Raw genomic sequence first — 24,445 nt, 5'->3', positions numbered from 1 at the left:
CACGCGGCCCGTGCATGCGCCGGCGCGGAGGGCCGGGCAGGCAGCGCCATGGCGGCGGCAGCGGCGGGGGCCCTGTGCGCTTTCTCCCCCTGCGACCGGCGTTATTTCGCCATCTCCGGTTCCGATGGGCGCCTGCGGGTGTGGGAGACGGCGAATAGCCGCTTGCAGCACGAGTACGTGCCCTCAGCTCACCTCAGCGCTGCCTGTACTTGCCTGGCCTGGGCCCCGCCGGGGGGTAGGCCGCCCCCCAGCAAGGTACAGGCGGTGTGTGAGGGAAGGGGCCGGGGGGAGGGGGGCACCGGAGGGGTGGAAGGGGTGGGATGGCGGCCCCGGCGCCCCCAGCAGCTCCGACGCGTGGCCGCGGCCCGCTTGGCTTCACCCCGCCCTCCCGGCGCCATGTGGCGGGGGTCGGCGTGGCCGGGCGGGCCGGGGAGCGGGAGCAGCCGCGGGCGGGGGGGGCCCGCAGCGCCGCCGGCTTTAGCTACCGTCCTCCCCGCGGTATTCGGGCCGTGCCCCTGCCGCGGGGTGGGGGGATCCGCGCCTCTCAGAGGAGCATCGCCAGGCAGCTTTAACGTGGTGGTGGTGGAAGCGGCGCTGGAGCTTTTATCGTTGGGTTTTATTAAAAAAAAAAAGCAACGGGGGGCTATCAAGAGAAGCGCTGATCGTATAAAATCATTTGTCTTTCTTATAACCTGCATGGAAGAAGCTTTTCGTGAAGGAGCAAGGTACGTTACTTGATGGCACATCTCACCGTAGGGAAAAGGTGATGCTACAGCGCAGGTTGGCTGCTGTGCACCCACATAGCTTGCGTACGGTTCACATCCCGGTAAAGGCCGTATCTCTCCACACTTCCTTCCCCTTGGCTTGGAAGCAGTTCCATGCCGTGCAAGCTGCTGTGCTGTGACATGTCTTCTCGGCAATCCTGAAAGAAGGTGTTCACTAGTTTTATCCAGAGCATAGATCTGAGGGCTCGGATGTTCTCCATCTTGAATTTGTTTTATTTAACTTCACCATGGTGAACACTCGATCTGAAAATATCTGGAGTATATACAGTAAGGTACCTATTCAGCCTCTTCATGTTGAAGTAATCCTATTTTCTTTAGCTAGAACATAGCATTTTGTGAGGAAAAAAATGTATCCCTTCGATAAAGTATGTGAAATCCACCCCCTTTATTATAAGAAGTAGGGAGGGGGCACTTTAAAATGCGTTTTAGTACATAAATAATTTAACATGTTTGAAATGCCTTAAGAGGTGTTTCAAAACACTTAATACATGCATTATCAATCCAAAGGAAGATGATACTGTCACATTTTTTCAGTTGAGCGGCTTAGTGTGTGAACTATGAAAACTCCCAGAACATCTGAGGAATGTGGCAGAAAGGGTTAGTTTAGGTTGTCCTTAACCTGTTCATTTGTTACAATTGCAGAGCTGTGTAGGTCCTTCTTCACTCTTAAATAAATTGAAATTGGCATGTGAAAACGGGTTTACTCTAACCTGTGTGAAATAAATCTAAGCACAGGAGGTTTTTGAGTGGCTTTTAAAATTAGCCCTTTTCTAGAGACTCTAAAACCCACAGATGCCTCAGTTTAACCTGGTTTAGGGTTGTATGGAAAATGGACTTAATCAGACAGCATTTGGTTACCTCTCAGTGCTTTCTAATTATTGCAGTAGTTCAAATGCTTTCCCCTGCTTGAAAGTTGGTATGTTTTCAAGTGGAGCTGGAAAACATGCTGTTTCTTAGAATAGTTGTGCCATAAACTTTTGTAATTCATTGGTTTGTCCTTAGACTGAACTGAAGAACTAAAGCTGTGAAGGTTCTGCCAAATATATTTTACTGAATGTGGGGTTTTTGACATTATTTAGTCTTTTAATTCCTGAAGAGTTGACATCTCTGTAGGTAGTGCTAGTATCTGAGGTTCAGGAGTAAAACTGTGCCAGCAGGTATCTATAAATCGTGTTTGGCCAAGTTACGCCTAAACTAAGTATATTTTGGACTCCTGCCATGTTAATGAAGGCCATGTGTTACAGGGGAATATTAGAAATGAAGTTTGGAAATGCAGGCCCTGGAACTGCTGATGCAGTGGTGGCTTATTGGGATGTCGCCTGCACACGTGCTTTTACAGTGTTAGTGCTTCCTGCTTGTGGTGTTGATCTCCTCCTCCACCGTGAAGCGGTGCCTTGTGCAAGAGTATGTGGGCCACCGACTTCTAAAATACTTTCTTCCACTTTCTTCCTAATAAGCTGCAACTACTCTGTCATCTTCAGCTCTCAAGACTCTTCAGGCTTCCCCTCATTTCAGTGTTTGAAGTGCCTTAGTTCACACATGAGCAGCAGAAATTGGATTTCTGTTTTGTTTTGGTTTTCTTATTAAGAAAAAAAAAAAGGTGGTGGCTGACTGAAGTAAGAGTGTTATGGGAAAATAGGTATGCAGTCCCTTTTCAGATAAGTTCTTTTAATTATTTCTGCCAATTAAGCCATTGTGCTTTTTCAGGCAGAGTTGGAGGATTTCTAAATAGGATTGAGTTTCCATAAACCTGCGCGGGGGGAAAGAAACTGGTATTTGGTGTAGTTCAGCTGCCCTGCCCTGTCCTGTCTTATCCATGAAAACTGGCTGCTCTTATATTTAAGACCCTGATCCACAAGTGAATCCCACATGGATCTCTACTGCAGTTGACAGTCTGTATGCACTAATGCGTACAATATGCCCTAATAATATGCATTAATCTAATGCAGGCTAGAGAGGTTTGATTATTTTTTTTAAAAACTTTTTTTTAGCTCTTGGAATGTTCTCTCAAATAATCTCCAACATTAACTGGTGTCTGAATTTTCCATTGGTATTTCTTGCAAAAAATTCAGACGAAACACCCCAATGATAATGCTGATGAAGAGTGGTCCCTAAAGAAATAAATGTGAAAAAGTAATTGGAAAAACCTTCACTGCCTTTAGCTTTCTTCTTGACTCTGGAAGTAACTGTGGACGTTGGTGGGGGATTTTGTTGTGCTGTTGGGTTGTTTCACAGGAAATCTCCCATAACAAACTGAAATGGAGGGTGAACAAATTTTAGTTAGAAGATTTATGCAAGGAAAGAGAATAAAATCTGTTCTTAATTGTAGTTTTGCTTTGCCATGGGAGTGGGGGGGGTAATTTGTAAAACTATAGAGAGATCAGAACGTACCAGAAAACACATCAACTGTACTTGCATCTCCACTGGCTATGTGGTCCTTGTCTTTGCATGTCAGACAGCAGTTTCAAGATGGCTTAGTTGGCATAGCTGCCACAAATTTAACTATTTGAGTATTTTCTCATATATTGTCTTAAAACCTGCTTGATTTACTTGATAGTGCGTTGTCACTGTGATGGTTTCTCAGCACCTATGTTTTCATAATATTTTGTAAGCACTTTTCTTTACCAGGAGAGATGAAGTCTAAATGAATGCTTGCAAAAAACCCAATGTGATCTCTTTTGTTAAAATATGTAAAAGTATCTATATAGCATTTTGGTATTTACTAGCCTAAACCTAAACCCTTTTTCTTGTGGAAGGTGTTGTCTTTGTTAATACACACAAAGAACCAAAGTATTTATCCTGCACTGTTAAACTTTTGATAGTTTTCATCACAACTAAGATTTAAATTCTCATTGTCATTGTATCTCTGGACCTGATTAAAAATTATTTACATCTGCTGGGTGGTGTCGATTGTATGAGAGATTAGCTTCACCACATGGAGCTTGCACAGAGCTTATTGCTCACATTTTATCAGAGTCTCCTTTGGCTTCTGGCTGCTCGTCAGTGCAGATATATCTGTTAGGTAGAGGAAGCATTAGCTTTTGTATAATTTTGGTCTTTTTTGAATTGGAGAGAATGCTTTGCTGTGACATAACAATGTAAAGAGCATTACCAAAGTCCAATTTAAAAACTAATCAGTATCATTAGGTATGGGTACTTTTTTCCTTTGAAAGTCCTTGAAAAGTTTTTTTTTTTTTCTTTTGTGTGTGTGTAATGAGTTATGTGGGATTAACCCAATGAGAATAAATGTAGTGGCTGTTTTGCCCTCTTTTATTTTAGTTTGACATGCTCAAGAGCCAGTTTTATTCCTTCTCCCCTTCCCAGTGATGTGCCACACTCACCTGTTTTTGGTTGAGAGATGAAGTGAAATCCCTCCTTGAAGTGGTTGATAGCACTTGCAAAGCAAGAGAGCGAAGACTTAAGAATTGCCTGATCCTACGAGGACCTCTGGTACTGCCAACAGGGCTTGGACGGAGCACTCAGCTTCCAGTCCTGGTTGTTACCCTCTGCAAAGTGGGGTAGCACTTTCTTTTTAAGAGACATTATGAATACTTCATATTTGCAAGACTCTTCTGAACAGCTTTTGAGAAGAAAATACATGTCAGTTCTTGGACAATCTGTTCTATTTTGTGAAGTATTCTGATCGTGTTAATCTTTACCTGTGCCTCTGGGACAAAAACCGTGAATGAAAACGTCATTTTTTTCCCCTCTTGTATGTGGTCATTAGGCTAGCAAAATGGCCTCCACCAAATGTTTCCAGGTGACTCATAGCAACTTAGTTACCTCGTACATGGAGGTACAAGATGAATTTCTAGCTTGCTGTGCACTTCAGTGTTTTCATCTTACATCTTAGCAGAGTCTGTGCTGGCTGACTGGGTCTCAAACTTACAGAAGTTTTTTCCCCCTCTTCTTTAACGCTGAGATTATCTGGTGAGAATGATTTATTTGATGCTTTCTCTTTTTCAATTTTCCAGGATGGCCCGCAGAGGAAAAAACGGAAGTCAGAAGTTGCAGAAGTGGACAAGCAGTTAGATATCCTGGCCATTGGTACAGCAGTTGGTAGCATTTTGTTGTACAGCACAGTAAAGGGAGAGTTACAGAGCAAGCTAGTAAGTAACGCACTCTTCATCACATGCTACTAAACACTGGTGGTTTCAGTCAGTTTATGCTGTTCTTTCTGCTGCTGACAAATAAACTAATTATTCAGATATATTTTTTTCTTAATAGCTGTGTATATGGATAGAGGTGCAATAATTCAGGTGCTTGGGAATCTTTGTATTGTTATATATATGTTATATGTATTTTATATAGTTTTATATATATTTTATATATAGTTTTTGTATTGGGGGCGGTATGTATACACTAAGAAATCTTGGTTTCAGAGTTAATGCAATACCTTAACATTATGCATGGGTTTGTTGTTTTACATGAAAAATAACAGTAATGATGAAGTGCCTAACTGGAGAGTTAAGTCCTCTGTGGGAGTGTTGCAGCCTTGGTGCCTGCACAGTATTGTGGGAGGGGAGGACAGGACTGAAGTAGTCATTGACTCTTGGGAAGGTGTTGTGTTGGTGGACTCTTCTGTAAACTTACCTCCCTTGTGGAAGCTTTTGAGCTCTTTCAGCACATGGTCTTTATCGAATAAGAGATGCTGATTTTCGTTTTGCCTTTCTTATTTGTAACTTGCCTGTTACTCCTGACTTTGGTTTTAGTCTTGAGTTACATAACAGGCAAAATAAATCTGTATGAATGACTGCATTGCTTTGAGATACTTGGGCATACTTTTGCTTCTAAAATGTTAATTGTATGTAGGATGATAAATGTACATGAATTTAGAGAAAGCAGTGACTTCTTATAATCATGATACATGCAAGTCACACTAGCTAACAAATCTCACCTCTGTTTTATGGAAAAGCTGTATTTATGCTTGAAAACTGAACAAAATAAAGGACTTTAAGGTTAAAATTTACAGTTTCAGTCAGTTTGAAAACACTGGCCGCTCTTCTTTATGAGTGGGGTAGCAGATGTTATTTGGTGAGCACTTTGCTTTTACAGACAGGTTGAATGAAAAGTTATTCCTGCTAGAGTAAGAGCTGTCACTTTTAGCTGTTCTTATTGAACAGAATGTCTTGCTGTGATGTATTTTGTTTTGCTCAAAGCTGATTTGCAGTGACACTTTACAGAGTAGTCTGAACTGGCTGGTGCTGATTCAAATAGTGACATTTTATAAACCTCAGGAAATATTTTCATAAACAGTTAAAGAGGGTGTATTTGAGCTGCCGAAATTTTGGTTGTTGAGAGGTGAATGATGCCCCTTTGGTAGGGTCTTCTGGTCTACTGATAGCACGCCCTTGAATACTGAGCGTAAAAGGAAGGCAACTCATCTCTGAATGTACTTGAGCAAGCAGGCACTTGGGTGGCTGTCAGCAAGACATCTGTGCTAGGCTTTCCTGTGAGCAAATTTCATGCTGTTACACAGCCTTGTTTGGCTGTGTGTATAAACATAGTGGGCAAGGCCATTTTTTTTGTTTACTCTGAAGTGCTGGAACAAGAATTAATTAAAATACTTATGTGTACCTATCAAAATAGGAAATATCTTTTGCTTATGTAATTGTGTATCTACACTGAGCTTTAAAACCACACTCTCTTCAAGTTACCAGTGTTGAATTAAACTCTCAAGAGTAGCTTGTTCTCGTTGGTGTGGGGAAGACTCAGTAGTCAAGACTTCATTTATTAATGAGTTGACCCTCTCTTACCTTTTGTAGGATGGTGGTCATGACAATAGAGTAAACTGTGTGAAATGGCATCAGGACAACTGCTGCTTATATAGCTGTTCAGAGGACAAACACATCGTGGAATGGAACACACAGACCTGCAAAGTAAAGTGGTAAGTGACGTCTGTTTTCAGCCAAATTTGTTTGCGCTTGCTTTTGTGTATTTTCATCCCTCACAGGTTTTAGTGAGGCCTTGTTGGAAATGCTGCACTCTGCTATCCAGGCTTACATGCCCACTGTACAAAGCTGACTGTTGGGTATTACTTTTCTGAGATTGGAAGTGGTTTTATTAAGGGGTAAGAGAGTAATTCTCATAGTTTGGTTTCTTCCTCAGTGTATTGAAAAGATTGGATGAAAGTAGTGACTGCACTGAGAGGGATTTGGGTCCCTCCATGCTAACACTTAGTGGGACTTGGGCTTCCAGTCCCTTTTGTGACACTGAAAAATCTAAATTCTAGAAAATGTCCTTGAAAATATGGGGAGCAGGTACTGGAACACCTCATCCCAATTAAATCGGTTCCTGACTTTGCTCAAAGGGCCTTGCTGTGATGATAACCCACTTGGTTTCGCTAACTGCTGATGTGCAGTGCGGACATTCCACTTGGCTGTCTGAGCAGGCTACTACTATTTAAAGTACTGTTGTGCAAAATAGAGCCGAGTGCAGAGTAACAAGATACCTGGTGTAGGCATTTATTTTCTTTCATAATAAAGTCAAACTGTTTTTAAACTTCAAGAAACAGAGATTTCTATTAATGACCGCGGTTATATTACTTCAGTAAAAGCCTAACGTGTGATGGCACCTTCACCTTCCTCTTATGCTGTTGTTTGGTTTTCGTAACATTTCCCACTGCTGTGTTATCCTTCCTGCAACTCTGTTGGTTTTGTTAAAGTTGGCATGGGCACTGCAGACAGCCCATTGTCAAATAGCCTCTTTGATTTCCCTAGAAAAGAGGTGCATCCTTAGGTTGTATTACATTGAGACCCTGATGCCAAGTAGCAGAAGATGGCTGTAAAATCTCCCTCTAGCCTTCTCTTCTTCGGATTGAACGCATCTACCCTCACCTGTTCCACTTAAATTACGTGCTCTAGTCCCTAAGCTGCCTTCGTGGCCCTCCACTGGGTTTACTCTGCTTATGTCCATGACTGACTTGTACTGTCCCAAACTGGACACAGTGCTCAGATGCAGTTTCAAAAGTGTTGCACAGAGGACAGGAATCACTTTTCCTTGGCTTGCTGACTGCGCTGTAGCTAATGCAGATCAGTAGGCAGTTGACCTCCTTGCCACAAGGACTCCCTGCTTACTCATGTTCAACTTGACCATGAGGACTGCAAGCTGCTTTCTGTGGAGCTACTTTCTAGCCGTTTGTCCCCAGTCTGTATTGGGATTTTTCCATCCCATGTGCAGGACTTTACATTTTTCTTTTAGCTTTGGAATTCTGACAGCCTGCTTCTCAAGTCTGCTGAGATGCCCCTGAGTAGCAGCCCTGCCCTCCAGCATGTCAACTGCTCTCCTTAATTTGGTATGAATGTGAACTTGTTATGTGTGCATTCTGTCCTGTTTTGAGGTCATTAATGAAGACCTGGGCAATTACTGGGGATATTAAACAATACTGGGATGTCCTTTGGGAGTGATGCCAGTAACTGGCCACCACCTGGATCATACCAGTGATCACAACTGTTTGAATTCAGTGATGCAGCCAGATCTTATCCCTCCTTAGAGTCCGTCGGTTCAGTCTGTATATCTTCAGTTTGGCTGCAAGGATACTATGTGAGACATTGTCACAAGTGTTGCCAAAGTAAAGTTAAATGGCATATGTGGCTCTCCTTTCATCTGCTGAGAGACTTCTCTCATCAAGAAGGTTGGTTAGGCACGATTTGCCGTTTGTACATCTATGCTGGATGTTCCCAGTCACTTTTTTGATCTTTGTGTGCTTGGAGGTGGCTTCCAGGTGGATTTGTTGTATAATCTTCCCTGTTTCCTGGATTCTCCTTGTGGATATATTTTGTCTCTGTCTTCCACCCCCCCACCTCGTGTCATCAGAATTTTTTTCTGAGCTATGTAGCTGCCTACAATGATAGTGTGATCTTGTAATAACACTGGCCTTAGCAGTTCTGGATACATCCCATTCAGTCTGAAGGAGCTGCATATCTTGGATTTGCTGTTGTGATCCCTAATTTGATCTCCATTTGCTATGGGGAGTGCTGTGCTCCCTCTGACTCTGGCATTAGGTTCTGGATCATGGGAGGCCTCAGAGGTATTGCTCTTTAGTGCTTTAGCCTTTTCTGTGTACTGAATGGGTCCCTACAACAACCAGCAGCAGGCCCACACTTTACTTGGTCATCATCTTACTGTTCCTGATGTGCTGTATCCAGATGTCCTTTCGTTGGCCTTCATATGCCCTGCTGGCTTGGAACACCAGCTAAGCTTTGGCTTATTCTGTCCCTGCATACCTGGACAATATTTTTATATTCCTCTGTGTAACCTATCTCCACTTTCACCTTCTCTGTGTTTCTTTTTTGTGTTTTTGAGTTGAGCCTGGAGTTACCCACTTAGCCTTCTGCAATAGGTGGTGATTTTCTGGCCTTCGGAATGGACCATTTTTTGCTTTGAGGAAGTTATCCTAGGAGAGCAAGCAGCTTTCCTGGAGGGCAGCCTCCGGTGAGATTCTGCCAATCAGTTCTCTGAACAAGTTGCAGTCCGCCCTTTTAAAAGGCCAGGGTTGTAATTCTGCTGTTTATACTGCTATTGTTTTTCTTAGGGTCTTAAATTCCATTGTCGTGTGGTTGCTATAGCTGGAGATTGTCAGCAACCATCACATTCCTGATTAATTCTTCCCTTTTGTTTCTTCTTTTTTTTCCTTCTTTTTTTTTTTTTTTTTCTTTGAGTACCTGATCCAGTAAACCACTTTTCATAGTATGATTGTAAAACACGTGCATCAAGAAAAGGTCTTCAGCACTTGCCAGGAATCTCTGGGACTGCTTGTGCCCTTCTATGCTGCTTTTCCAGCAGTTGCTGGGGTGGTTAAGGCCCCTTAGAAGAACCAGGGCATGGAATTATGAAAACTTACCTATTTATTTATTTTAACTGGACAATCTGTAGCAGATGCCCACCACATCGCCCTTGTTGGTCTCCTCTCATACTTAACTGTAAGTTCTCCACTGGCCCTTTGCCTGTGTGAAAGGAAAATTCCATGCATTCAAGCTACCCTTTTGTGTGGAGAAACCTCTCTCCTTTTTGCCTTCCTAAAGGTCCATTTATTGCAGCATTCCTGTCTTGCAAGTTACCCACTGTTTTTCTGTGATCCCAGCATGATCAAAGCTCTGAAGCTGCCTGTGTGCATCTAATTCATCCTGTTTGTATCCCATAGCACATATGTTCATGTACAAATACTTGAGATAGGTCCCAGTCATGCTGCTTCCTCAGGAAATGTGGGAACTTTTCCTGTCAAGCTTCATCTTGGGTGTTTCCCTCTGCCCCCCATCCCATACTGCTGTTTTTTAGGGGGCTCTGGTTATAAAAGTTAGTTAGAGGCGTTGTATTCTTTAAAGATGGCAACAAAAAAAATCATTCCTGGAGTGTATACATTAAAAGTACACCAGGAATATAATATGCTTTTTACCTGAAATTTGTCTCTGGTGCTATTACAAGTCATACCCAAGGTAAATTAAATTGGAAAGAGTCAAGGAAAACAGTTCTCTAAAATTTTACCTAAATCAATGAGACTAGATGGAAAAAATCATCCTAAATAATTGCTCGTGCCCGATACGTACATGTGAAATTGCCTGCAGTCTTTAACACTTGACAGGACCTGGAAATGAATCCTTACATATCCCACAGAGTTCAGAATGGTTGCTCCTGGGTTTGATTTGCAGGCTTCTGGACATGTTAGTATAGAGGTATGGACTGCTAGATCGGGAACTGAAGCCACATGGCTTTAGGCTTGAATTTCTTAATGACGTGGAAGTCCATAGAACCACTTCAGGAGGTGTGTGCAGCACACATTGAAACCTCTGGAAGAGGGACAGGCTGCTGGGGAAGAGTTTCTGAAGAAGCAAGATGAGGTGTTGGAGAGAGGTAGTTTAAAACAGTCAGGGTGACTTCTTGTTTCTCTGGTTGTAGCTTTTTCATGTCTTAAATACTCTGAATACTCAGAGGCATTCTGTACATCTTCTTATGCAGCTTCTTGTTTTGTGATACCCTGTTTAAAACTTTACTGTAATAAGAGTATCCAAAGTAAAAACTAAGGAATTTTTTGCCATTTTTTATATTCTGCAGTATAGTTTAGACTAGTCTTTTTAGTACTTTTAATAATACCTTCTTGGCTTACGTTATGAAATGGTTTGAAATTCTTAGTCCTGACCTTTTCTCTGGAAGAGAATATAAAACCTTGTCACACTGTCCATAAGGTGTAATATTGTTTGTCAAGTTTGTAGGCAGTAAAACTTCCTGCTTCTATGAAATGTAATCAGAAGTGATACAGTAAATGAGCTCTGTTTTGGGAGATGGGAGAGGAACTGCTTGGACTTGTGAAAGTGACTTGGAACTATTTCCAGAGCAGCTGTTTACAATCAGAATGTGGTGGCTTGCGGCCCACTTCCTAATGTAAAGGGTTTGTGTTAATGCTTACCTTGCAGTTTTGTCCTGTGAGGGATGCAAGCTTTTCATGACAGCATTTTTTTTTTTTTTTTTTTTTTTTAATACTGCTTTGAACCATAGACCTTTAAGGTGAAGTTGATTATTATCAGTGTCATTGACAGACCTGAGAGATGGGCCAGGAACTGAATGGGCCTTGAAACTCTGAATTTTAGTGTTGAGAAGGCCTTTCTGAATGGGTTGGTGTCAGCTTTTTGGATTGTGGTACAAAGAGAAATCTTCAAATGGTATGGCTTCTCTTACCCTGTTTTGAGTAGTGGAGAACTTTGAGAGAGGAATTCAGAACAGAATAAGCAAATATTGAACACTGAACTGTTTACTTTTTTTTTAAAATAGCTTTATGTTTCTGAGTTGCTGTATTTTGTGTAAACTAATTTGAAGGAGAGGAGCAGAAGCAGAATAGCTTTGGTGTCATCTTTGACTACTTAAATTCTCTTTTTAAAAATAATTTTTACCTTAAATTTTCCAGCATATTGATGTGTGTCCTGATTATGCTAATTAATACTGGTTTTTCTATTTCTCCATCTTTCTCCCTTTGTACAAACCCTCTCCACCTGAATTCTAGCAAGTGGAAAGGTGACAATAGGAGTGTCACCTCTCTATGCATCAGTCCAGATGGGAAAATGCTGCTGTCAGCCGGTAGAACTATAAAACTGTGGGACCTGGAGACCAAAGAAGTCTACAGAGTAAGTAACTTCGTTAAATTAGATGCCAAAAAATACCCTTCTTGGTTGGTGACAGTAGGTACCTTGTGTGTCCTGACAGGACATCTGGAAATTTCACTGGGCTTGAGACAATTGGCAGTTTTGGGATTGCTGGAAGCTGTTGCTGTGATGATACCCTCAACTGTGGTTTCAACTTGCTGAGAGTTGAATGAAGACGTTAAATTCCTTGGCTGTGTCTGAGCATGCTACCAGCACCTTTTCTCAAACCTGTAGCAGAAAGCTGGCTGCTGATCTTTTTCATTGGGTCTTTTTCTCATACCCTTCTAGCAGGACAACTCCATTCACCGCAGTCTTAGTTACTGCTGGCACAGGTTTGTGTGTGAGCTCCCTGACTTTCAGCATGAGTCCCTCCTTCAAGCCTTCAGGTTTCTTTGCTAAACTTCATGTGCCTGGTGGCATTATCCATTTTGCTGTTGGAACAGTTGGAAGGCATAGGAGTAAACCCCTTGGTGTTCACTGAGCAGGGCTCAGACCTGAGCTAATTACCATGTTTTAGCTGTTCCGTGAGTGCAGCGGTGTTCTCTTGTCTGCTAGCAGATAGGACGCAGCTAGCCTCTGAATCCTCTAGTAATGACTATCAGGTAAGTGTGTACACTGTGCTGTTACTGTGGACGTGCTGCTGGCATGTGTCAGCTACCATGTATGTCTGCATCCTATGCTGACCAAAACCATTATTTATGAAAGTAGATTGAAAAACTGGTTTTTCTGGGGGTGGGGAGGGTATTGAACAGCCTTTGTGTATCAGCAGACCTGTGCGTTCATCTTACAGTTGAGAATAAAACTGGGAATCTAGTTTCATTGTAGAAGTTGAAGTGTAAAATTGTGTATGTGTAGAAATGCTTTCTGACAATAACAGCAGTACAGGTGGATGTGATTTGTTTTGCATGAGCTTAGTTCCAGTGAATTTGCCTTTGATTCCCTGTTTAATTTTTAAAATTCTGATAAATATCTAGAGAGTTAGAAGAACTTGTTAGAAAAGATCTGTTTCCTTGAAATACAGAAGTGCAAGGAAGCTGATCACTAGTTAAAAAAAGAAAATAATCACTGAAATGTCCTTGTTGAGTTGATAATATTAGGAAAGACTGAAGTGTACTTTGTTAACGAATGTTTTAATTTTTTACCCTATGACTGTTTATGGCAATCACTGGAAGATTCTTCTTTTTCCTCTTAGCATTTCACAGGCCATGCTACATCAGTGTCATCATTAATGTTTACCGCAGTGAAACCTACGAATGACAGTAAGCCCTTTGATGGAATTACAGGGCTTTATTTCTTGTCTGGAGCTATACATGACCGATTACTGAGTGTATGGTATGTAAGCTTTTCCTCATTTGTACCTTTAATTATGATCAGTGTGGAAGATAGATTCAACAAGTGTTTTCTGAGCTCTGATTAAACAGAAGGTTAAGCACAGGGGGCACTCTGGAGGAATGCAGTGGTGATCTCTTAAATGGTGGTTTCAACTCGCTGATTGTTGAATGAAGACTTGAATTTCCTTGGCTGTGTCTGAGCTGCTTCCAGTTGCCATTTGAATCACTAATGTACGCCAAGAACACACTGTGTAATAGGCTTCCTTGTTCTTTGTACTTAATGTAAGGTTTATGCTAAGTTTTCTTTCTTGCTGAATTTCACTTGGGATTTACTTTGCATTTGGAATTTAGAGTACTTTCTAAGCCGAAAGATGAAATTACAGCATGAGTAATGTTGGGTAGGGTAGATACTACCACAGTTGCTGGTCATTTCTAGGCTTTATAATGCTTTTCAGCTTCAAAGGGTGCCGCTTGTACTATGGTAAATAATGTGCACTGTTTGTGTCTTCCAGGCAGATCAGATCAGTTAGGAAAGAAAATAATGCTGTGATGTCTTTCACAGTAACAGAAGAACCAACTTTTATTGACCTGTCTGTATCAGAAGTCAAAGAGGAGGTAGGAGCAAGAGTCTGTTATGAAATACATTAACACTTCTCAGTTGTCACATCAGTTTCCTTTTAAGGGTGTAAGGAAAAAAGCTTCGTTTGCATTTGGGTTCTGTTACGCAGAGATGAGATCTGAATGCCAGTTCATGGCTGTAAGGATATTTATTACAGGTGCATTTTTCAAGCTGATAATTTGAAATAGTAATTTTCAAAGCTAAGTGCAAATTCAGTGTTTTCTTCAGAAATTTTGCTTGTGATAATGGAAATGTCAGTTGTGCCCTATTTAGAACAAGTTAGTAATCAAAATAGTTGTTAGAACTTGGCAGCAAAAAGCACAAAAAAAATTCTTTCTAAAAGTCCAGTTTGGGTATGGTCCTTTTTCTTCTGATCTTGAGTGGCTTTGGTGATGTAACTGCATTTTTAATTCATTGAAGGCTAGTTAATTCAGAGTAGCAGTGAGCATTCCCCAGGTCTCTCAGTTTCCGCAAGTACAAGTAAGAGTCTTTCAAAGTAGTCTTGTGGAAAATGTCTGCATGTAAAACATGCTCAGAAACTGTTTCCATGCCTTTTCTACAAACAGTGTTTCATGCTATATTTTCTAGTGTTTCCAGTTATTCCCTCTTACTGTGTGTACTGGAGATAAGAGTATTCTGTAATGTACATCTGGCATTTCATTGCTCAAAGGACTCATCTCAGTTTTTTCCTCTAAGCATATTTACTATGTCAGCGCCTTTGTAGACCTGTGCTTCTAGACATGTTGGGTACCATATTTCTGGAGCTTTGCTGTTTGTAGTGACATATGTCTGCTGCTGTGCAAAATGTTTGAATTTGGATATATCAGTAGAGATACAGTGAAGTACAGTTAAGAGTTGTTTTTTTGTCTCTTGATAGTTGTACTAAATGTTCCTGAGATGTAAGTAAATCTGTAAGGAAGATCAAAGACACATCTTTAATGTGTTTAGTTACTGAAAAAAGTCAAATCATAGCCTTGCCAACTGTCTCTTGATATCCTGTACTTATGGGATATTTGTCCTTTGATCTAATTAAAATCTTTTATTGTGCCTTCTTTCAGCCTGTGAAGTTAGCAGTTGTGTGCAGAGATGGGCAGTTGCATTTATTTGAACATATCTTAAATGGGTAAGTTAGTATTCATCTTGAGGCTGTCTTTGGGAAAGGTCTGGGATTGCTGTAAGGCAAAACGCAGTCTTGTCATGCTGTTGCCTTTTAAGCTCTTGTATCTGTTCGCAGACCAGCTTCTAGCTGATTCTTTGTCTTGAGCTCCTGGACGTGTTTTTGGAGAACTTAATTGTTGGGGACTGTGCTGTATTTGGCATTTTGTGGCTTTAAGCAACATTTTGTGTGTCAGTACCTCATCTTAGCCATCTGTAAAAGGTGTAAACTGGCTGAGTTTGCTGGGGAGCTGCTAATGAAAGGTGCTTGGATATGCAAGATATTGACGTGTTTAAGCTAAATGTCTTGGAATTTTTTCATTCCCTTTTTTTTTCAGTTATTGCAAAAAACCCTTAACATCAAACTGTACTATCCAGATAGCGACACCTGGAAATGATGGGGACTCCACACCAAAACCAGTCCCTATTCTAGCAGCTGCATTTTGCACAGACAAACAGTCTCTGCTGCTCGTGTATGGAAACATCTTACAGCCCATCATAGAGAAAGTGGTATGTAAAACTTAATGAATAGGTTTTGGATTTTGTAATAAGGACTGCATACTGCACTCAGCTGGAGGGATTTATTTTTTTTTTCTTTTTTGTATAACAAGACAAAGCTTATCCCTTCCCCCTTTCCTGGGAGCTATAGCTATTGCCCCTGAGCTGTTTTGAAAGGCAATTTCTGTTCTTCCATTCTTTCAGTTAAAATATGACTTGACATTATTGCTGTCTGTTTCTTGCCATTTCAGCTGTTACTGAGTTAGGCCATTGAAACTTTTTAATACAATTTCAGTTTAGCTTTGTGAGCATCTTTGGAGAGCGTACAGATCTGGTACCAAAAGGCAGATGTGCAAAGCAGCTGCTGTTCTAGAGTGGAAGAAAGTTCTTTCTACTTTATACCTTTGGAATTTGTTCTCTTCAGTAGCATAATGAATCACAGGGGTGAGTCTCAATTGTATTAACTAGTTTTGTTCCTGTCCTTCTAGTCTTTGAACACCGCTGAATCTCATGTATGTTTGATAAGGGACATCCAGAAAGTGTTGTCACTTAAAACAGATGTTGCTCTAACAAAGGTGAGCTTTGCATGGAATGCGATTTTGTTGCTCCGCTTGTTTTACTTCGGAAATGGTAGAATTTGCTGCTGCTGTTTAAAACGAGGTTGGTTTGCTAGGTGGACCTGCTCAGAGCTGCAGTGGTAGTTACAAATGTCCACAGCACTTGGGCAGGCGTGGGTAAAGTGTGCTTCATGGCTGCTGCGTGTCCTGGTATGCTCTCACCCAGAGTTACCCTCCTGTAGCTCATAGCAGGTCCTGTTCTCAGCAGGTCTGCTTGGTAGACAGGGCTGGCGGATGGTTTTTCTGCTTGAGATCAGCCCTTCCCCGGGGGTCTCTCAGTTTGCACAGCCTCTTTGGCCCTCATGGTTTGGGGTGAGGTTGGGATGGCTTTGTTTTAGAGTCTAAATAAAGTGTAATGGAGCCTTAGAGGGCGTCCTTTGCGTTCTTTCTTGAGGTGGCCTTCATGCGTTCCTACTCACAGGGGAACCTGGGAATGTGAGCCCGAGACTTGTATGGCAACAGGGTCCACTGAGGCCACTTGCCACCACTTTGTCATGCAGGATCCTTTGGGGGTTTAGAGATGGGCTGTGAAGTTCTTAATCAGTGTGTATATTCAAGGCCTTGAAGATTTGAAATGCAGTATCAGTGAAGTGAGCAGACAGCGTTGTTTTTCTAACCCTCAAGTTACCTACTGGATCTGCTGTTCATCAGCCAGGCGGGGTTTTGTGCTGATTCCTCAGTCTTGGAGCTGGTGGGCAACAGAGCTGAAGTGCAGTGAGAGGTGTAGGAGCTCCCTGGCATGCAGTGATGATACCCATTTTGGTTTCGCTTTTTGCTGAATTCCAGTGAAGACTCATTTCTCTTGGCTGTCTGAGCATGCCTTGTGGGGAGCAGGTCAGTGATTAGTGTTGTGGGCAAAGGGGGTAGCATTTTAACACTGCTGCTGTTTGACAGTAAAAATTTTCAGCTACAAAAGCAAGGGTTTTTTTACTTTTACACACAGCACATGGAAGTTGCTTTGCTTACTGTAGTAGATTGTATCACTTCAGTGGGCACCCAGCAGGGCTCCTACAAGTATGGAAGTTTGGGAAGGTACTTTAAAAAAAGGCCTGCATTTTTTTTAAAAAAGAAGCACTGTTGTTTAAGAAGTGTTCTGGAGGTAGCATTCTGGCATACTCCCTGACATCCTCTGTGGGGCAAGGGAGCGCTTAGTTATATTCCCTTCAAAATTTTATCTCCTTCGTGTGTTCATTGAGGATGGATACCATAGCTTGTGTTGGTGTCCTGATCATAGCGTAATTCAGACTACTGAATTCTGAGTCTGAGCAATCTCTGGAAGAAAATTGGTGGGATCAAAGTGAATAGTAACTACCTTTTACTGTAACATTGTGCCTCTGTTCACGATCAGTCCTTACCTGCCCGTGGAAGCTGAATTAATCTGCATGCGGTTTATGGGCCTGATTTACTACACGTCATGTCTATTGCTAGCAAACATCCAAATAGTTGTTGTTGGATATAATCACTTAGTTTGAGTGCTATGGAACAAATTTCTAAGAAAAATTAATCACAAGTGATTCCAAAGAGACCATTTCTTTAGTTAATTATGAAAATTAGCTGACTGTTGCTTGCGGTTATTAATTGCTTTTAAAAATGTGTGACTTTCCTAATACATACGTCTAGAAAATGGGTTGTGGCTGGCTTGTTTTACCTTGTACGTGAGAGTCTTGGAATAAAATCAGTATTTTAAATTGGAAGAAAGCTTGAGATATTATTAATTCAGGCAAATGTGGTTATCTCTTTCACTAGGTAAAGACACCTGTTGTGAACTCAGACACCAAAGTTCTAGTGCCTGGCATTCCAGGACATAGTACAGCTGTCAAAACTCCATCCTCGGGAAAGGAGAAGAAGAAAAAGAAGAGGAAACCGGGAGAGGCAGCGGTAAAGTTCTTCCTCTTTTAAACACATCAATAATGGAGAAACTAGACTCATAAATCATTGTTAAAACTTCTTTAGGTGAACTTGAACTTGCTTTGTTTGGCATGGAAGCAAGGTTAATGATACTATCTTTTTGTATCAAAGAGGCTTCCCTCTGCTCAAAACCTTCCCCTCTTTCAGGCTCTGTGTGCCTTACCTGTAGTTTTGCCATGTTCCTGCAGAACTTTGTCACAAGCGTATGTCTGTCTCTCTGTATAAGCTGGATTACTGCTTTTTAGTCAAAACTTCTCTTCTGTGCTCAGGCCATTCTTTTTCATTGCATTTAAAAGAATATGCAAGATTTATGTTGTTTTCCAGCAGAATCAAGGGGGAATGCTGTAGGTTAGGTACTTGGCTTTCAGCTGATGTTTCTGAGAAACTGCACTGAAACAGCACTGCCCTTGTTTACCGTCTGCAGGAGAGCATTGAAGAGCGCCTAGAGGCACTGGATATTGATGTGAGCAAAGTAAAAACTCCAGGTGGCCTTCCACAAACAGATAGCTTCGCAGTACTTTTGGTTCAGGGCTTGGAAAGCAACGATGCAGAAATCTTAAATGTAAGTGTTACACGATCATTGTACGCTGTTTAATCTGTTCACTGAGGCTTGTGGGGAGCCTTCCTGAAAGCTGGGGAGGCTCAACAATCAAGAACCTGTTGCTTCTTCCCCAGCTTTTTGCCGATTTGCTGCTCAAGGCAGCAGTATTATAAATGATAGGAGCAGTATTAGCTTTCTGTGTCAGTCCATAAACTTTGAGGCACTTCTGCTTACGATAAATTTGTTATGTCACGGTTCAGATGTTTTACAAGGGATGCTACTAATGCAGCCAACTTGCCTTTAGCTTGAGCAGGAGCATAATCTGTGCTTGGTCTCCTGAGTGTACCATTTCCAGGTTTGGAAAACCTGGAAATACTGCTTGAAAAATGCATGATGACAACAGTTTCACTTGAAAAGCTTACTGTTGCACTTGGACTAGGAGGAAATAATATTTCTGGGGCAGGGAAATGAAATCTTAAGAATTTGATGCTGATTAGAAATTACTTGTCACAAATAGTGGAGAAGAGCATTTATTCACAGAAGTCAAGCACACAAGATAGTGAGGGAGGTTTTAATGTGCCTGTGATGCTTCATTTCTAACGTGGCCTGGGTGGACTAGAGGCAATGCTAGATTGTTTTAAATGGGTTAATTAAGTGTCTTATTTTGTTAATGGTAGCTGACTTGAAAACTCCTAACTCCTTTTCATGGTAAATCTTTTAGTGTACAACAGTAGTGGAGTAGAAAAAAGATTTTAAAGCCAGCAATTTTGGATTGTGCTTATTGTTCATACACATATTAAAACTGATTGATTCTCTGATCATATTTTTTCATTTTAACAGAGAGTGCTTAACACAAGAAAAGAAAATGTAATAAAGAACACAGTAGCCAGAATGCCTATACATGCTGTCATTCCACTGCTGCATGAGGTGGGAGAGACTGTATTTCTTTTACTGTCATACAAGCCACGTTTGGTTTCTGTTCTAGCTGGGGAAAATCCAGGGTAGCCTCTTTATTTTTACCATTGAAATTTGGTAGTTTTACAGGACAGAGGTTGCTCTTAATTTATCTCTGCTACACTCACATCTTCTCTGGCTGAAACTTAGCCAAAGGACAAAACGCCACTCTCAAAGCTAGGAAGAGCATTTGATCATGTAATATTTTCTTAAGTGATTATGTGGGAAAAAGAACTGAAAGAGGTTAAGCTAAAGCTTGTTTAGTCCATGGCAATTCCAATTACATCTTTTTTTTTAAAAATATCAGTGCTAGCTAGAGAAGTTATATGAGCATAAATATGCTAGATACTCGCATGAGAGCAAGAACATTAGAGTATGCACTTAGAGCAGTGATTTTAGATAGCACTTGGAAATTGAGTGGCAATTTCTTTCCTCTTTTGAAGATAGCTCAGAAGCCCAGTTACTATATTTAAGCTGTATGACATCACTTAGTAATAACTTTAAAAGAGATTTGGCTTCTGAACTGCTTGTTCAGTGATATTAAATAAAACCTGTATTCGGGCAGAAATATTTTAATCAGACATTACTTTTATTAATTGAACTTTGATTAGCTGCTCTTATGTGTATGACATTCTGTAACATAAGAAGAATCTAACTATTAACTTGTGTTTTGATGTGCTGGCCACAAGTAAGATTGAATTTTTACTTGTGGTACCAGTCTTAACTGAATTATGCAGATGGTCTGGTTTTGAATATTTTGACTTCCCTGAAGCATGTGTTGTGACGCCTCCTTAGACTTAGTTAATGAGGTGCAGTGTTTCTTTGGGACATTTTTCAGAGGGTCTACGTGCAAGTGTTTGACTGTATAATCTCAGTGGATGGACAGATCTACATGTAACTTGTCTTCTCCAGAGCTCGATATTTATTCTGTGAAATAGCCTTTACCTTGTTCCCCAGCTCATTCACCCTGTAATGGCTGCTCTACTAAGCAGATACACAGAGACATAAATAAAGGGATTTCCTTCTATTTATTCCTGCCAGCTTTAAGTTTCACTAGATACATTGCCTGTTAAGAGTTCCAGTTTTATTTTAATAATGAAACAGCCTCTGCAGGTTATCAGCCTGTGAATAGAGCCAGCAATGTAATGTTCTGGAGCCTGGCAATGGTTAATCCTCTCAAACTTCAAATGTCTGGAGATCTTTCTGCCCCAGTATTGGGACTGTCACATGGATGTTATGTTGCTTTTTAAAATTCATTATGTTTGCTATTCATTGCTGACTATTTTTGTCCTTTTAGCTAACGAAGAGATTGCAGGGCAACCCATACAGGTAAGAGAGAACTCAACTACAGTTTAATTCACCTGAAACTTTTCTAGCTTGTGCATTATGGTCCCTCCCTCCACTTATGTGATTGATCTCCATAGGAACTGTAATTAAACTACAGTATCCTAAAGTAAAAAATCTCAGCTGATTGTGGGTGCAAAAAGGAGCTTTTATCAAGGCAGTACTTTGCCAGGATGGCTGAAGTGAAATTAAAAAGGGAAAAGGATACTTGCAGTAAGCGTATAACCCTGAGAATGTATCTTGGGTCCCAGAATATCAACACTGTGGACCTGATCAATGTGTAAAATAACTATCAGATGTATAGCTTGTGTGGTTTAATTATCAAATATATTATCAAATATATTTAGAGATCTCCTGATGTTGTGTTTAATAACAAAAACAGCTCTTGTCTCCCCCTCTCCCATCTCGGTATATTGCTATAAGGATAGCTTTGCTGAGACTAGCTGTCCTTCAGTCGTGATGTGTGTTTTTAAATAAAATTTCCCTCATGGTGGGTGGAGAAAAAAGTAGCATGCTTTGATCTTTTATTCACTGAAGCCTCCCCTAAAAGATGTCAGAAACACAGACCCCTGAACATGCCTACTTTAATCCCTCACTTAGACGTCTGTTTCCTAACAAATATCTTACGTAGGTGTCTCATCTGGATAGCCAGACTGTTGTATTTCCATCTGCATTTATCTTTCTATGTAATGAAAGAGGAGCATTTTCTATAGAACCTACTTAGCATCTAGAATGTAAAATGGGTGCTTCTCAGCCAGTATCTCTGACAAAATTAATTTTTCTTTTCCAGTGCCTCACTAATGGTTCGATGGCTGAAATCTGTTTTTACTCTACATGCATCCTACCTTTCCACGGTAAGTATTTTGCATTACTGCTAACGCACGTAACTAAACATAGATCTAAATGTTTAAATATATGTATGTTCTGCCTTCAGGAAACTGTCTTCTGCTCTCCACATATGGCAGTGCCCAAATCAATGCATAGAGGGCTATATTTCTGCTACTTTTGCCAAATAGCTGCATATTGGTTATAAATTGTTTTAGTCATTTGTGATATAATTATAGTCATCCCAAAGTCAAACCAAGATAAGTTATGTCATACCTGTGAGAGTTAGGGAACAAAATTATTGTCAAAAGTAATCTAGCCTGTGTCGCTGAATCTTACAGAACTAAATTTGCCTTGCTGTTTTAATGCTCATCTTGAGACTGTCTTGGGCATGGCCAGATTTATAGGGTAAAGATGTGCCAAAGCTGGCAGGGTAGTAAGCAAAGTCATAGCTTCTGGACTGAAGTCTAGCCTTGCCTTACAAGTGATGGATAAAGCACTCTTGCTCAGTTAAGAAACCAGCATTTTGGCACTGTTAGTCCTTTCTCCCATTTATTATAGGATTGCCGTGTGTCAGAACTTGCACATGTTGCTGAAGCTGCCTCTGTACACTGGTGTATGTGCAGTTCCCATTTACACTGCTTTCCGAATAGTGCTTTTGACACCTGCTTTTGGCAGTGACTGTGGAAAGCAAAAGTAGTGTAAGAATTGCCATGTTTTGAACGTAGAAGGTGTTTCTAAACATGGCTAAGTGTTAACCGGTCAGGCTGCGGGTGGTTTCTGTGAGCTCTCAGCTCTGCCTTCTGTCAGAGTAACGTGACAAGGGTTTTTTTGTCCCAGACATACAAAGATAGTTTAAAAATTTAAAAATAAGACATCTGTGATGTGTTGATTAACAGCTTCATTTTTCCTCATCCTTCTTTTCTCTCAAGTTGCCAGACCTTATTCCTCAGCTGGGGATGCTGTACCAGTTAATGGAGAGCAGAGTAAAAACTTTGCAAAAGCTTTCCCGTCTGCATGGAAGACTCTTCATTCTTGTCACCCAGGTGAGTTCCAGTTCCAACCAAGTAACATGGATGTGCAGAAGTATGGGTTGCAGACTTAACCTCCTGTTGTGATTACATCTGATGGGACCTATCATTGGGAACTTAATGCAGCTGCTGTACAGCTACGCTGATAATGCTCAGAGCGGTACACTTAACTGTCTGTCTAGTCAGTCTGTGCTCACTGGAAGCGTGACATGTTTTTTCCTGCCAAATGTGTATACTAACTCATAGAGTTTTAAAGTGGAAAAAATAGGAAGTACTGGGCCACTTCAGAACAGATGCCTCTAAAATTTCGCTTTGTACTTTTTTGGCTGTTAAACTACTACTATAAATGAATTAATGTGTGCTAAATTTGATGTAGATTTCATTTACATTGTTATGAGTTTTATTGCCTTTTAAGGTTGGAATATGTGATTGCATCTAAAGCTAACCTGCAAATTCCATTCAGGTTGCAGCATCAGAAACAGTTCAGGATGTATCCGAGGTTAATCAGACTGCAAAGCTGGTATATGAAGATGGTAAGTGTTATATGTTGGGTGTAGCTCAGCTCCTGAATTCCCGTGACAGTTGATACTTGATGGCTGTTCATCATACTCCTGTGCTTACCTATTAGTGTACAATCACAAGTAGGGAGTTTTTGTGGGAAGTCCATGGCAGGAAAGTCAGTGGTTAGTGATGCAGATGTCTTGTAGTTGGTTGGTCCTTCCTTCTTTCTCTGCTTCCAAATTAAGGAATCTGTTAATTGGAATTTCAGTACACTGCTTAACTGGCAATCTCACCTTTCTTGCTACTTTGCTATGGTAGATATAACCGAGGCAGTTTTGTGTTTGAGTCAGCAGGACATCAAGGTAGCCTACGTGTGTCAGTGTATGCGCATGTACACTTCCAATTTGACCTTGTTTTCCTACTGCAGCTTCATACTGTATAATCATAACGGAAGTGATTTGTTCCTAATTCATGTTGATCAGCCTAATCTTCAGGTATAATTAGTTTTGGAATTGAAATAGCACAATTTGGAGACTTAGCAGCATGTGGGGTTGGGCTTTGTTTGTACAGTGATGTTTTAAAGTCAGTTCTCCAAACTGAGGGGTTTTCTCTTTGCAGAGTCCTCGGAGGAGGAAGGCTCAGATGATGAGATGATTGCAGATAAAGACTCTGATGTAAGTGGAGATGGATCAGTTCTTCTGTTTGCTTGTAACACAAATTGTGTGACTGTCAAAGGTTGAAACATTCCTGTTTATTTTTTCCCCAGGAAAACTGGGATGAAGATGAGGAAAAAGAGGAGCAATCTGATGAACAAGACATGACTGTTGAAAAGGAAATGAATGGTGATTCTGATTTGGAACTGGGAAATGAAAGTGAAGAAGAATAACAGCACGAAAGAGTAATCTTAACAGTTTAAACAAGTGGGCCACCAAACTCTTAATTCTGGATCATCTTGCTGAAAGGTGCCATATTTGCATATGGGGAGTGCAGACTCATGCACGGCCTGTGTGCAGAGGCACATGTGGGGCACTGCATTTCTGAATCCAGAATGTTTAACCATGCCAGCCTTCTCTCTCCCTATTTCCCTGCGCTTACTTATACAAACATTTCTTCCACCTCATGGTCAGATTATGCTTGTCATGTGGACATGCATTTGTATCTCAAGTGAAATAAATCTGCCACCGCTGTTCGTGTGGTAAACTTG

At 41.0% G+C, this 24,445-nt stretch overlaps 1 protein-coding gene and 4 non-coding genes across 5 annotated transcripts; all 5 read left to right on the top strand.

Annotated features, from left to right (window-relative positions):
• Nucleotides 1-5: 5 nt before the first annotated feature.
• WDR43 (WD repeat domain 43) lies at nt 6-24,445 on the top strand. The gene is made up of 18 exons (XM_005242402.4): nt 6-255; nt 4,760-4,894; nt 6,551-6,672; nt 11,779-11,899; nt 13,110-13,249; nt 13,761-13,863; nt 14,926-14,990; nt 15,361-15,532; nt 16,009-16,095; nt 17,884-18,015; nt 18,470-18,607; nt 19,427-19,513; nt 20,838-20,869; nt 21,675-21,738; nt 22,642-22,755; nt 23,204-23,273; nt 23,860-23,915; nt 24,008-24,445. Exons 1-18 carry the CDS (start codon nt 49-51, stop codon nt 24,125-24,127), a joined length of 1,965 nt encoding a protein of 654 aa, XP_005242459.4. The 5' UTR covers nt 6-48; the 3' UTR covers nt 24,128-24,445.
• On the top strand, nt 7,100-7,176 carry LOC114013562 (small nucleolar RNA SNORD53/SNORD92). The gene has a single exon (XR_003556606.1). It is a non-coding gene; the product is annotated as a small nucleolar RNA SNORD53/SNORD92 (small nucleolar RNA).
• LOC114013563 (small nucleolar RNA SNORD53/SNORD92) lies at nt 12,039-12,122 on the top strand. Its single transcript, XR_003556607.1, has one exon. It is a non-coding gene; the product is annotated as a small nucleolar RNA SNORD53/SNORD92 (small nucleolar RNA).
• Nucleotides 13,369-13,452, top strand: LOC114013564 (small nucleolar RNA SNORD53/SNORD92). The gene has a single exon (XR_003556608.1). It is a non-coding gene; the product is annotated as a small nucleolar RNA SNORD53/SNORD92 (small nucleolar RNA).
• LOC114013561 (small nucleolar RNA SNORD53/SNORD92) lies at nt 16,877-16,955 on the top strand. Its single transcript, XR_003556605.1, has one exon. It is a non-coding gene; the product is annotated as a small nucleolar RNA SNORD53/SNORD92 (small nucleolar RNA).

The sequence above is a fragment of the Falco peregrinus genome, chromosome 11 (assembly GCF_023634155.1).
Source record: "Falco peregrinus isolate bFalPer1 chromosome 11, bFalPer1.pri, whole genome shotgun sequence".
NCBI lineage: Eukaryota > Metazoa > Chordata > Aves > Falconiformes > Falconidae > Falco > Falco peregrinus.
This window is presented reverse-complemented; position numbering and strand designations above follow the sequence as displayed.

Coding starts and splice junctions, on each gene's coding strand:
- WDR43 (XM_005242402.4), top strand. CDS start 49: ATGGCGGCGGCAGCGGCGGGGGCCCTGTGCGCTTTCTCCCCCTGCGAC. Junction 4,895..6,550: donor GAGAGTTACAGAGCAAGCTA/GTAAGTAACGCA, acceptor TACCTTTTGTAG/GATGGTGGTCATGACAATAG. Junction 15,533..16,008: donor AGCCCATCATAGAGAAAGTG/GTATGTAAAACT, acceptor CTGTCCTTCTAG/TCTTTGAACACCGCTGAATC.